General features: G+C 45.1%; 1 protein-coding gene across 1 annotated transcript in view; it reads right to left on the bottom strand.

Moving 5' to 3' along the window:
* Positions 1 to 14124, bottom strand: part of LOC306779973 (chloride channel protein 2-like) — an 89577-nt gene that overhangs the window by 38016 nt on the left and 37437 nt on the right. Inside the window, exons 3-11 of the mRNA XM_079272108.1 lie at positions 12592 to 12723; positions 10920 to 11048; positions 8987 to 9120; positions 7394 to 7471; positions 4524 to 4602; positions 4077 to 4202; positions 3465 to 3549; positions 1419 to 1520; positions 1183 to 1267 (exon numbers count right to left, since the gene is read on the bottom strand). Coding sequence (XP_079128234.1) covers positions 1183 to 1267; positions 1419 to 1520; positions 3465 to 3549; positions 4077 to 4202; positions 4524 to 4602; positions 7394 to 7471; positions 8987 to 9120; positions 10920 to 11048; positions 12592 to 12723 — 950 coding nt within the window. The remainder of the gene's footprint in view (positions 1 to 1182; positions 1268 to 1418; positions 1521 to 3464; positions 3550 to 4076; positions 4203 to 4523; positions 4603 to 7393; positions 7472 to 8986; positions 9121 to 10919; positions 11049 to 12591; positions 12724 to 14124) is intronic.

The raw sequence follows: 14124 nt of genomic DNA, 5'->3' as shown, positions 1-14124 counted from the left end.
GTTCAGCAAGGGGCTCCAGACGGAGCCAGAGACTTGTAGTTAACATGTGCTCATCTCTGTTCCTGTATATGAATTCATTTTACTCTGACATGTGACTTGCTGTCGGATGATCACCCCCTTTAAACTGCAACAAAACCCTCCGTGCTTCCGACTCAAGATGCAAATGTAATGAATGTATATGGAAATAAAAATCCTTCAAATACACTTCAAGAAGGCTGAAAGTGCCCAGAGAGACGTCACTGAGGATGTTAGAGCAGACGGGGAGGCGTGAAAGCCGCCATGGCTGTCGCCCGCTGTCTCAGCTCTGACGGCTGAGGGTCTGAGAGCGAGACACCGAGAGGTAAGGCACCCAATCTGGAGTGTTTTAAGAGGAGTGGGTCAGTGTGGGCCGAGGCCTGACTCACCCTCCCATTAGGGAGGTAGAGGTGTGTGTGTGTGTGTGTGTGTGTGTGTGTGGGGGGGGGGGGGGGGGCTGCACAGGATAGGCCTTTGATAATTCTAATAATTAAACAGCAGAATGAGGTGAAATTGGCGAACACACACACACAAGCGCGTGTCGTGAACATTAAAAACAGTCTCACACAGACGTGAACTGTAATCAGGCCGTTATGAAACAACATAATGATCTTGAACTCGTCGATGACACAGCTGCTCTGTGAAGCTGCGAAAGGACCCAAACCAAAACAGCATGCAGTGAATATAGAAATATAGTCAATGCAGTGAATATAGAAATATAGTCAATGCAGTGAATATAGAAATATAGTCAATGCAGTGAATATAGAAATATAGTCAATGCAGTGAATATAGAAATATAGTCAATGCAGTGAATATAGAAATATAGTCAATGTAGTGAATATAGAAATATAGTCAATGTAGTGAATATAGAAATATAGTCAATGTAGTGAATATAGAAATATAGTCAATGCAGTGAATATAGAAATATAGTCAATGTAGTGAATATAGAAATATAGTCAATGTAGTGAATATAGAAATATAGTCAATGTAGTGAATATAGAAATATAGTCAATGCAGTGAATATAGAAATCATGCTTCGAGGTGCTCAGTGAAAACACACCAAGTTAAATTCAGACGTGAGACACCGATTGGCTGCAGGCTCACTTCCACATACTGGATTTGCCGTTGATGGCCGTTTTAAAAAGTGAAGCTTTGTGCAGAACGTACCTTTCCAGCCATAAACTGTCCAAAGCCAGGTGGGAATGTTAGTGTGGAGACGAGCAACGTGACCAGCGCCGGATACAGCAGACGCCTGAGAGACGGAGAGAACGAGACATCAAACCGCATCTCATGCACAGTAGCTATAGTTAATGTGGAGGAGCAACAAAGTACCTCAAAACCAAACGATACTGAAAGCAGAGTCAGCGAACGGTTACGTTCCACTTTCTACTGGTTCCACTTACTTCTTCATGAGGAACCTGTTGATGGCCTTCTGTTTCCTGATGAACTGGACAATCAGTCGGTTCAGGTAGACAAACAAAGCCCCACCGAAACCACTGGCAATGCTGCAGAGCACACACACACACGCACACACACACACACACACACACACACACACACACACACGCACACGTCAATAATAATAAACGAGTCCAGGCTTAAACAAACCAAAGCATCAATGACATCATCTCTCTCTCTCTAACCCCGTCCACAGGTCATCCCCGGTGCATTCGGCCACAATACCAACGAGGTGACGGTAATGGAGTCTGCACTCTGGAGGCGGATGCCACTGATCATGTTTACAGCAGATACAACATCCACCGTAATGTACGAGACGTGGGAAACAATGTGAATGGAAGGGAGGAGAGTCTCTAAGAAGGTGTGGGAGGGATGCGCTCCGGATGCAGGCGATGAAACAACAGAAAGGAGAAACAACTGCAGTTGAAACATGAACAGAGAATTACAGCAAGAGGGCGAGAGAGCGAGAGAGAACATGCAGCCGAATGGGGATGTGTGGGGGAGTCAAAGCAGAGGAAGAGGTTTACATAAGCCTGCATTTAGGAGCCCAGTAGGAGTCCTCTTTGTGACAGGAAGAGGGGAGGAAGAGGAGCGAGGGCGGGAGAGAAAGAACAGACTCAGACAACCTCATGCTGATGAATTTATCTTACTGCATTATGAATCCCCTCAAATACCTTTGAATAAATTATGAACAGGAGGATGAGGGGAGTCTGCGTCTTTATTTCAAGTCAAGGGATTCAAGGATCACCTGTCGTCATTGTGACAACACTAAACAGCAGCAGCAGCACAGTCCTGCAGTGCATCCTTTGGCTTTGCATCATCAGGAATGTAAACAGTTCTCTGGTCGGAGAAAATGGCCGACATCGCCGCATTAAAAAGTCAACATGAGGAAAACATTGTGTGTCAACTGTGACTGTGTTTGAGCTCCAAGCATCAGGATGTGAACTCAGAGTCCTGCTGCTCTGGTCAGCTTCACGCCGCTGCCGACGCGCTGACACTCCTCCACCGATGGAGGCGACGTCGTAAACGCGTCAGAAAGGATTTAGGAGGAAGGAAAGACCTCGAGGACACGCACCACGCATGCTGGTGAGAAAACACTCAACGTTCACAAAGCTTCGTTTGTTTACAAGACAACTCAACGGCACCTTTAACTTCATCGCTTTCTCTAAAGCTGAAATATACGACAATATAACACAAGTCAGAAGATTGAGGCCATACGTTACTCTGAACGGTCCTCGTTTGCTTTCAGTCAAAATAAATCGATTCGATTATAATGCATTATATATCTTTAGAGTTATACGACACTAGCATTATCGACGTGTGCGTCGTAGAAAGAGTTCCCCTCACTCCGAACAGGAAGCACAGAACTAACTCTCTCCGGCCTGCTTTCCTGAGACACTGACCCACTTTGGCTGGGGGGGGGGTGCACCGACACACTATATCACGGTGTAAGACTCGGGGATAAGCACTCTGCTGCCTTCTCTGGAGGCAGCGTTAAGGTATGTGCAAGTCACTGATGCAGCAGTGGCTGTTAACACAAATCACACACACACACACACACACACACACACACACACACACACACACACACACACACACACACACACACACACACACACACACACACACACACACACACACACACACACACACACACACACACACACACACACACACACACACACACACACACACACACACACACACGAGAGAGGGTCCACCAGCTTACTTTCCAGTACTTCCTTGTTGACATCACATATCGAACCAGACTAATTTGATATGCGACGTGTAATGAATGGTTGCTGTGCTGCTCTGTCTTCTTTGTTCATCTCCTCCTTTAATAATCAGTAAGACGTTCCTTTGTGCCGCGGGAGGGCGTCTCCAAGTCACGAGCACCCGCTGCATGTAGAGCTGGAAACCACACGCAGAGCTCATATTGCACGTGCACTCACGGTGCACGTGGCGTTTCGAGCCCCGCCACATGTACGCACCCAATGACGGCGAAGGCGGGAAGCTCCTGGAGGTCAAAGGGGAAGTCAAGCCGGAAGCGGGTTTTAAAAAGGGCTGTGATGGTCTCTGGGGAAAGAGGAGAAGAAGCTGGAGTTAGGAAAGAGGACAGCCCCGCCCTGAAGCATCCCCTGCTTTACAGTCTGTTTGACTCTAAATGGACCATAATGTACTAAATGAACATCATGCTGTATTGAAGAAGACTTGAAACTAGAGATTGAGACATAAACTCATGTTTACAATGTTTACTGAGGGAATAAATCAAGAGAGAAGTAGAGTCATTTTCTCATAGACTTCTATACAACCAGAGGAGTCGCCCCCTGGTGGACACTAGAGAGAATGCAGCTTCAACACATGAAGCACTGGCTTCACTTTACAGAGCCAGAGGTTGCCGCCTGGTCTGACCACAGCCAACAGGCCTTTGTCCTTCTGCTGATCAACAGGCCATGTTCACAGGAGACATTTTGGCCAATCATGCAACAGAATCAATTCTCTTTCTTCATTAAGATGTCAGTTTGATGGACCTTTATTATGGTGACTGGTAAAGGGATTTGAAATCATTCCTCCGGCACTTTGAGCACTCGAGTCCGCTTTACCTTCGTCTCTGTTCCACACAGCCAGCACTCTGAAGATGAAGGCACTGAAGGTGGCAGCAAAGAAGCCTCTCCAGTAGTTTCTCACCGCGAAGAACGTGGACGTTACTTCAATACTGAACAACACACCTGGAACACACACACACACACATATGGCATACCAATCACACGTCAACATGGACTGGTCACAGTTTGGACCATTATGTACTCCACAGCTGAGCTGTAAAAGAAAGATCAGTTTGCCTGTAAATAAATAAAACACTCTCACAGACGTGTGCTGTGAGATCGGCACTCGTTTGTACTGAGGCCCTAAATGCAGCACGGGATGGTATCACATGTGCAGACGGAGACACCCCCCCACTGAGTGGCATAAAGCTCACTCTGTGTTATTGCATGTCACAGGATGTACAGTTGATATTGTGCACGACATCGTTCTCTGTACAAACTCACCTCCTATGGGAGCGGCAAAGCAGCAGCCCACTCCCACAGCGCAGGCCGCCGCCAGCATCTCGATGTTTCTCGACTCGTTCTGAAACAAACGGAAGGAAGACGGCCGTGCGTCACAGTTCAGTCCGTCTGTGAAACACTCACTCCACATCATCAGGTCGTTCACAGTGCAACACATCGGCACGCGTCTGTCTAACCTACTGTATATGTAATACAGTCTGTTGTCCTACGTTTACATCTTCTTGTTTTTTGTATTTCATTGCATTCTTCATATGGTGAGTTCTAGACACATATTCCTAGTGCTGATGTGTATTTTCTGTTGCAGTGCAATGTGAGGATAACCTGCTGCTGTAATACAATCATTTCAAAAAGTAGGATGAATAAAGAGCATTCATGCATCTCAGCTACGAGCTGGAATAACGAATGAAATGTAGACTCGAAGCACAGATCAAAACTGAAATAGAACGACTGACAACCTCTTTAAATCACAGACGAGTTCAGAGGGAAGCAATTTCACATTCACAAAGCTGATGGAGCAAAAACATTAAAAATAGAAAAGTTACAGAAAAAAAAATGAATATATGCTTCACAACATCTCTAACTGCACAGTTCAACCCAAGAGCATCCACACCTCTCTCTACAGGAGAGTAACAACGAGGTCCCATCAGTGGAACACGCAGGAAGAAACAAAGGACTGCAGAGCACCACGGTGCATCCTGGGAAATAGACTTCTTTTTTTGAGGGGGAAAGCCTGATCTTACTTACCTTCATTCCTACGAGACCGGCTTCCTTCAAGCAGCACGGCACGGATAAAGAGGGGTGTGTGTGTGTGTGTGTGTGTGTGTGTGTGTGTCCTCTTTGACTCCACACTCTTAACTTCCAGTCTGGAGCTCTTGATAAGCATGCCACACACACACACACACACACACACAAAGAGGTGGTCTATGGACATGTAGCAAATACAGCTGACTCTGCAACATGTTGGGAGTGAATATAACAAATAAAATGACAGCAGGCTGGAATATTTCCACTTCCTCCAAGTCTGAATCACTTTTTTTTCTTTCACAATTGCAAAAGCATGTGCAGCCGAACATGAAGCCGCATGCAAGAGCACTTCACGAGCATCGGCTTCAGCAAAGGGCCTGAAAGCATGAACTCGGATGTGTGCTGAATGAGATTGGATCATCGGCCTTCAGCTCGAAGGATCCAAATACAGAAGCTTGATGAGGCTTTACCCGTTTGGTCTCATTCCGTCAAATATCAGCCAGAAGTACAAAGAGAGGATCGAACATTGAACAAAGCTTGAAGCTCTGAGCGTCACAAGCAAAGCTAATAAGAAAAACTTGATTTTTGTTTAATTTAAATCCGAGCAAATTGGTTCTCTGACCGTAAACGTTTGTACGACATTGATAAATTCCAGAGACTTCATTTTACATTCCAGAGAAGATCCCAGAAGGTTTCCAAAGACACCAGCTGTGTCGGGGTGGATGTTTGGTAAAAAGGGGATAAAAACGTGGTCTGGACACACGGAGAGCAGAACAAATATGAAGCTTCGGGTGAACTCTTTCTGCAGCGTGAAACAATGACAAGACTGAGCCAGAGGAGGGAGATGGGACATCGACTGTGGGGCATGCTGGGTAATTGAGTGATTGAATTACCTTAATATTTACAACACTGGGCTCCTTCAGGAAGCGTGGGAGTAACAGACAGTTACGCTACGGCAGAGTTAAGCTACGACCAATACCATCTTTGAGAGATTGAGCAAATATCAATCTGATTTTATTCTATTTTATACAATTTAATCACCAAAGTGAAAACACTTCACAGAACTGATCAAAATATTTTTTCAAACAGTGGCGGTCTCCACGTGTGTTGGACGACTCATCGTTCTGTTTCTATAGAAGTTCAACAAGCTGTTGAAAGATGGCCGCTGAAACAAAGAGCTGCTTCTTAACCGCCCACAGGACACATCAGCATCGTGCACTTCAAGATACTGCAGCCAGCAGAGGGGCACTTCCACACTCAGCATTAATATGCAATGAAATGCAGCACAGCACTGGGGGGGGGGGCAATGTGGATGATGATGATGATTAGAGAAGATGAAAAGGTAAAATAGAGGAGATGGCGGGACAGAATAGAGAAACATTGTGAGTTTAAGGCCACTGGATCGCGATGACGCTTTAACTGCTGATTTTATGTAATGCTGTTACTTTTGTGTACAACATAATATCTTTTATGTGTTGTATTATGCTAAAGTGTGCCTCTCTCTCTCTCTCTCTCTCTCTCTCTCTCTCATAAATGTTTACCACAAAGAGCCGTGCACTCAGTGACACAGCTTCTACTCTACGATACAGGACACTTTAAAAACGTACATATTTTAGATGGAATCTAAAATGTACTTTTAAATGTTTGTTGATCATATTTTATGTAAAGTTTCATATTTTCTATTTTCAAATGATGTTTATTGTCACGCATCAATCACCAAGCCTTGTATGTGTAACGTTCTGTCATGTCTTTGACTGAATATTTTTAACAGTCGATGAAAATATTACCAGAAACAACCTAAGTATCTAGACTCGTGTCCGTTCAGCTTATTGCTCTGAGCGCACGGGAACAACTGAAGGCGACTCAGGAGCGCGTCCACATCACGCACTCTTAATACCGCACGGTGGAGGAGACAAGGAGATGACGACAACATGGCGCTGAAAAAAGTTTCTATACGGCGTATGAAGATCAGTGTATATGGGAAAAAATGAAGAATAGATAATATAAAGTTTACCCGTTAAAACACAGATTAGAATCATTGAGCAGAACAGAAACTGTTTTGAGGCAGAGCACTGACGGTAAAAAACTATAGAAAGAAGAAGACTTACCTCGTAAATTCCTCCAAACAGAGACATGAACTTGCTGAGGAGAGCAGCACACAGACTGGCGATGTGTACGAACGGACCCTGACAAGACGAAAAGAAAACGAGTTAACAAGTTAAGAAGCTGTCTGTTTGTTATGTGTCACACAAGACCAGCGCATGACTACAGGAACACGCCACCAACCACCAAGACCACAAGACCCCACCAAGACCACCAAGACCGCAGACAATATTAACATCCTGGGTACCAAGTTCAGAGAGGAACCAACAGGATTACAAGTGAGAGCATCACATCGTGCTCCTGTCAGAGGAAGAGAGGCTGCATCCAAACCAAAAGGGCCTGATGCGTGTGTGTGTCCTGTACTCGTACGTGTGTCCTCTCTGTCCATACCTGTACGTGCATGTTTTTTTCTTACTTACACACAGAACTGACATGCTACACCAGCTGAACTTCCCAGGGACGCACCTCACAGTTTCTCAGTGCTGTCTTTTTAGCAAAAAAACATTTCCAAGTAAGTATGGCATCCCCCAAAAGACTGCCTAGCCTGAAGACTTACTGAGAGGAGAATAAGGCTTCTCCACACACGCACACACACACACACACACACACACACACACACACACACACACACACACACACACACACACACACACACACACACACACACACACACACACACACACACACACACACACACACACACACACACACACACACACAGAGAGAGAGAGAGAAACGTGAAAGCATACATGAGTCATTTCACCTCAAGTTTTCCCTCAACAAACGTTTGAGCAGCTTGTCTTTTGTCTCTTGTCGGATGAGTCATGTACCGATTGACTCATTGATTTAGGAAGTCGTCAGCTTGTGCTGTGTGTGTTTGTTCCAGCATCTTCCCATTCTGTGAGTGGCTCAAGACTGCACACACACACACACACACACACACACACACAATAGGGCTGTGCCAAAATATCGATATAGCTGATTATCCCAATATTTTATCCGACAATAGTGTATTAATATGTCCTCGACTTGTATCGGTCATTTTTATTTTTTTTAAATCCCGTTTTAAACCGATTTAAAATGTCCTTTAAATCCTAATCACAACGGGGTGTCACGAGCAAGCGTCCGGCCACTGCATGATGAATGTATGGATGCTATAGGGACCGAACACTTTATTTCATATCACGTTTAAGGAGTGTTCAGTGACACAATAAGAATACAATATGAACTTTATTTTTATATATTTTATATGACGAGTGTGCAATGCAAATACCTTTTGACGTTTGAGTTATAAATATAATGTGTTGATGATGCAAGTCTTAGACTATGTCATTTCAGCATTATTTTTTTACATTTTAAGTTGAAAAAAAAGGATTGCAATATGCATTGTATCATATCGCATTGTGTTACATTGTATCGCATCGTGACGAGTGTATCGTATTGTGAGGTGCTTGCCAACACACAGGCCTGACATACAACAGAGGCATTTAGGGCCCCATAGAGTAGGCAAAGCTGATGTGTGTGTGTGAGAGTGTGTGTGTGTGTGCGTGTGAGTGTGTGTGTGTGTGTGTGTGAGAGAGTGTGTGTGTGTGTGTTACCTCCTTGCCCAGGGGCATGCCGCTGCCCAGAGCGCAGGTGAGGCCGATGACTTTGGCCACGAAGGTTTTGAAGGTGAGGTATTCCTTCAGCACAACTCCTCTCAGGATGGTCTTCATCTCTGGAATACCTGAACCTGCAGAGGAGCACAGCGGGCGCTTACAGCTGACCGGCAGCTCAGAGAGAACCCCAACGCATCGAGCAACATGACAAATACGCATCAAATACATCATAGCCTGAAGGGAAACAGTTCAACGTTTTGGGAAACACACAAACGACTTGCCAAAAATTGGATGAGAAGCTTGAAATCACTCTCATATCTGAACGGTGAAAACAATGAAGCCAACCTCAGAAGCTGTTAGCTTAGCTTAGCACAAAGACTGGAAACGGGCAGAAACAGCTAGCCTGACTCCGTCCTGAGGTTACACGATCTGTCAAGCAGCACCTCTAAAGCTCAGCAACACCAAACATCGTGTTTGTGTTCTCTGTGCAGAGACCAGAGCGTGAGAAACACATGTTCCAGGGTTCATGGGGAGTTACGTCTGGGACTCATTGTTGGCCATGAGAAGTCACTTCCTGGAGACTCTACTGGACAAAAGAGGGTTTCCAGTCTTGCGTGTCTATGCTAAGCTAAGCTCGCCGGCTGCTGACTGTCGCTTCATATTTAGCGCCGAGACATTAAAGATGACATCATTCCTCTCCTCATCCAGCTGTCAGCAAGAGAGCAAGTCAGCATGGAAGATATTTGACCAATATGTCAAACTATTCCTTTAAGATGAACCTCATCTGGTTGAAAGCTAATTTCAAAGAACTAGAGACTATTTTTCACAACGTCATTGCAAATAGAACGACTGGATTCATTCAACTTTGGCTGACACACCTTTTTGGATTCAGTTCAAAACTTTCTGGATAATTAATTCAGTTTGTAAATGAGATTTGTTTTTTGCACATTTAACTTTAGAGAACCCCGGAATTTAACTTTCTTAATGTTGCAAACGGACGTTTTAATTAATTACTCGTCAAATTTGTACGTCATTCTACTCAGTAAAACACTTCTGTAGTTCGTAAACTCTGCAACCAGAATGTCAGTTTCCAAGTTCCATCATTTATTATTCATCTATTGTACTTTTTGTACATTTTCACAGTAAGCTGAAGAAAACAACACTTCCCCACCTCCCCAACAGTCTAAACAGGGCAGTCACTAAGGGCAGAAGATACCTCACCCACCTCTTTAGTCTCAGTTACAGAGAGTGACAGTAAAGACTCCGCTACACCTGCAGCAGAACATTACCTCAGGGGCATATCTGAAGGAGTGCTGCACTGACTCCTCACTAGCATAACCTGCATGTTGAGTATAAACATTGTGATTATGTGCAGAACTCGTCTCTCCCCCTGGGGAGGAAGCAGAGCCTGAAGGGGCTCAGAGGGGATTCACAGTGTGTCACTGAGTTGTGTCACACTGTGAGGCAGCAGCTACCGACTCACCCACAGATGTGTATGAGGAGTTCATTACAGTAAGAGGGGGGCAGTAAGACGAGCGGGGTTTCATTCACCTGTGGCTCCTTCTGCCAGCACCCTACTGGAGCACGCGACACTGTGACTTTAAACAGATGCAGATGTAATCTTTGAGTCAGGATTCAGTCAACAAACTCCGGGACAGCTGCAGGTCACTTAGTTGCCCTCACTGAAGACCTCTGTGTTATGAAATCATTTAGGTTGGGCTTTGGTAGCATGTTGTCAAATCTGGATTCTGTACCGTAAATATGAAAGCTTTGTTGTTCTTGAGTTAAAAAAAGCTTATTTTATACATAGATTAATCACGCAATACCTTTTTTGCCATTACTTAATTAAATGTGATTGTTTTGCCTCTTTTTTAGGCATCTCTGGTGTGTACATGTTTTGTGTGTGTGTGTGTGTGTGTGTGTGTGGTCATACCAACAGCTTGGGGGGCTAGAATCTGTGTGAAGCCGGCAGAGAAGGTGATGAGGACCACGGGGTAGGTGACCCAGGCCAGATACTGCAGCAACACGTTACTGTCCAGACCGCCGTACATCCACTTCTGTGCTGTGGACACGGACACACACACACACACACACACACACACACACACACACACTGATTAATGTACATCCAGGAGAGCAGTCATATAAACCGTTTAAAGACAGGAAAAATGTGTGTAGTTAGTCACGTTCTGTATCCAATTCAAGGAACTGTACACCATAACTGGAACCGACAAGACTAGGTTGGCTCCTCCTTGAGAACACACACACACGTCTCCTGGAGCGTAGAGTTGACTCACTCACAAATCCCTCCTTTTCCTGCATCCAGCATGCAGGTAAATGGTTGATGCCATAAGACGCCTTCCATCCTCCTCGACTCCTCCTTTCTGTCTTCGATCCCTTCGCTTCCTGCGTTCCTTCCTTTGTCCCTCACCTCCTCTTCCAATCGTCTCCACTTCTTTCTGCCCCTTTGTACTTCATACCCCTCCTTCTTCTACCCCTTTGAGAACTTCTCTTCGTCACCATAGGCAACACATTAAAAACTTTCTGCAGTCATTTCCAGTGAACGTCCCGAGGGCCCTGTCCTAAATGCGATCGCTCTCTGTTTACGAGCTCCTGTTGGGGCCGAGATCATTGGGAGAATGTCCCGTTGCATTGACATGTTACGCAGACGTCTCCGGAGTTAAACTTACAGAACACACGGCGATAAATACAATGTTGGATGGCTCATGAGGTCATGAGGATTTACACCAATATACACCGTACAGCGAATACAAAGTATGCAGATTCTGTATAAGCTGTACGTTGCAGGTGAGTATATGCACATATTTTGCATGTGTGAGCCCGTACATTATCCTCTCCTGGTTTTATATTTGAGAGGAGAGACCACGACCACTTTAAAGGCCTTCACAGGGACGTCAAGAGAACCGAGACCTCAGCACAGAGTCCATGCCAAACCTCTGAACACGTGCCGGTGCTTGTTTCTCTACAGCGCAGCGAGTGCTCACGCTACATTGTGAAATACTAATCTGTGTTGAAATCGTCAGGAGGAGAGCGAGTAGCGTCACCCAACGATGTATGAAGAGAACTGGACTCCGGACCCTGAGATGGACTGACCTGATGAGTGTAAACGCCTAAAAGGTTTCTAGCTTCCGGGTTTACGACCCCGTTCAGCCCACAGTCTGAACGTCGTGATGCGTTTCAACGTAGTATTTTAAAATGTAGCTTTTTGTTTTCATTAATAACAAACTCACAAAAAACAGTATCCAAACGGTAATAAAGGAGCGCATGTTGACGTAAACAGGTTTTGTTGGTTTTGTTCTTGTGATCTTGAATTGAGTCTGGAGAATCGTTCCTCCGTCGTTGGTCTCTGGTATCGTGACCTTTACATTTTCCCCCTTTCCTATTCTCCAACCTCCCATCCCTTCCTCCCTGTCTGGGTCCATGTATCACATATCATCAATACCTCCTTCCCTCCTCATTTCTAATAATCCATCCTTCTCTCCTGGAATCATCCGCCTTTGCCTGCTGCTCATTCGTCAGTTCTCTTTACGCGCCAAACCAGAGGTACAAATTCCAATCCCTGCCTCCCTCCCTGCCTCCCTCACCTTGTAGACAGATGGCGATGCAGAAGTCCACCACCCAGCTGACCAGGGCCATGACGAGTCCCAGCAGGATGAGGAAGATCCAGTCCTCCCCGACCCGCGAGATCAGGAACTTCTGACAGCGAGCCGTATAGACTGCAGAGACACAACGTAACATGTGAGGGACTACAATCACACAATACAACTACATTACCCAGGAATTGAATTATTAAAGCCAGGATGGAAAGACAGCTACTTTTGATGTAGAAGCCAAATGCTGAAAAAGAAAACTGTTACTTTTACCAGAGCAGCAGCTACGTCCAGCAGAAGTTATGATGACAGCACTTTGTTAAGAGGACACGTCTCCGACACGATATAAGCAGACCACGCGGATCCACTACACGTGATGCATGTTAAAACACACGCCACGTAAAAGTCACAGCAGATGGAGGCACTACAAAGCAACACACACACACACACACACACACACACACACACACACGCGTAAACCAGTGCATGAAGCACGACCGGATCTGCTTTACTCACCTGCAAGCAAACAGGAAACTCACGGTTAACACGCTGCATAAAACTCTGTCTCTCTCTCTCTCTCACACACACACACACACACACACACACACACACACACACACACACACACACACACACACACACTCTCATTAGGACGTGCCCGTACATATCATAACTCATAACGCCTCTCGTTCACACCACGGTTTCCTCTCGAAGCTTAAAATTGTGACATTTCATGAAACACTTTATTCTACGCGTCTCGTTGAAAGTTCTGTGAATCTTTGACTAAAGTGCTTTGTGGTTCAGAGGGTTTAGTAAACTAGTTACATGTAGGTCCATGTGACTTAATGTTCTCATATTGCTTCATGTCTAAAACAGACCAGAGGCCATTTTCATAAAACTTTCTAGCAACTAAATTTGAAGAAAACTCTTAGAACTTCCCCCTTAGAGTTAAGACAAGACCCCGGTAACAATAAAGTGATTCATGAAGCCTCTCCGCTCCGAGAGTGGAACACAGGAGGACTTTCATGAGTTCCTGAGAAGATGGCAGAAAGATGAAGAGGAAGCAGGAATATCCTCCAAACACTGAATGCCGGAGAGTTAATGAAGCGCTACAGATGCGATGGAGCAGGGATAATGTTTGTGGTCGTTCTCATTAGAGACGCGCTGGCATCACAAGAACACTGACCCCAGATATGAAAGCATTCGCTGGTTTACAGATTCACACGCCGACTACACGGGGGGCGAAGGATCAATGCTGCAGTGGTGCTAAGGACAAATAAAGATTCGGTGCACACATTCCCCCCAATCAACACCTCTATGAGCTGTCTCACACACACACACACACACACACACACACATACACATATAATTGTTTTCCAACTTCTGTAAAATATATCACAGATAACACTTTGCTTTTCTATGATTTATGTCACAACGGTCTTATTCTGCACTATAGGACATTGTGGAGTTCTCTCTACAATGCAGCACTTTAATGTTGCAGTGAGAAACAAGACCACAGAGAGTCAA

Source organism: Melanostigma gelatinosum, assembly GCF_949748355.1.
Source record: "Melanostigma gelatinosum genome assembly, chromosome: 7".
NCBI lineage: Eukaryota > Metazoa > Chordata > Actinopteri > Perciformes > Zoarcidae > Melanostigma > Melanostigma gelatinosum.
The sequence above is the reverse complement of the archived record's forward strand: the minus strand, read 5'-3'. Positions and strand labels throughout refer to the sequence as shown.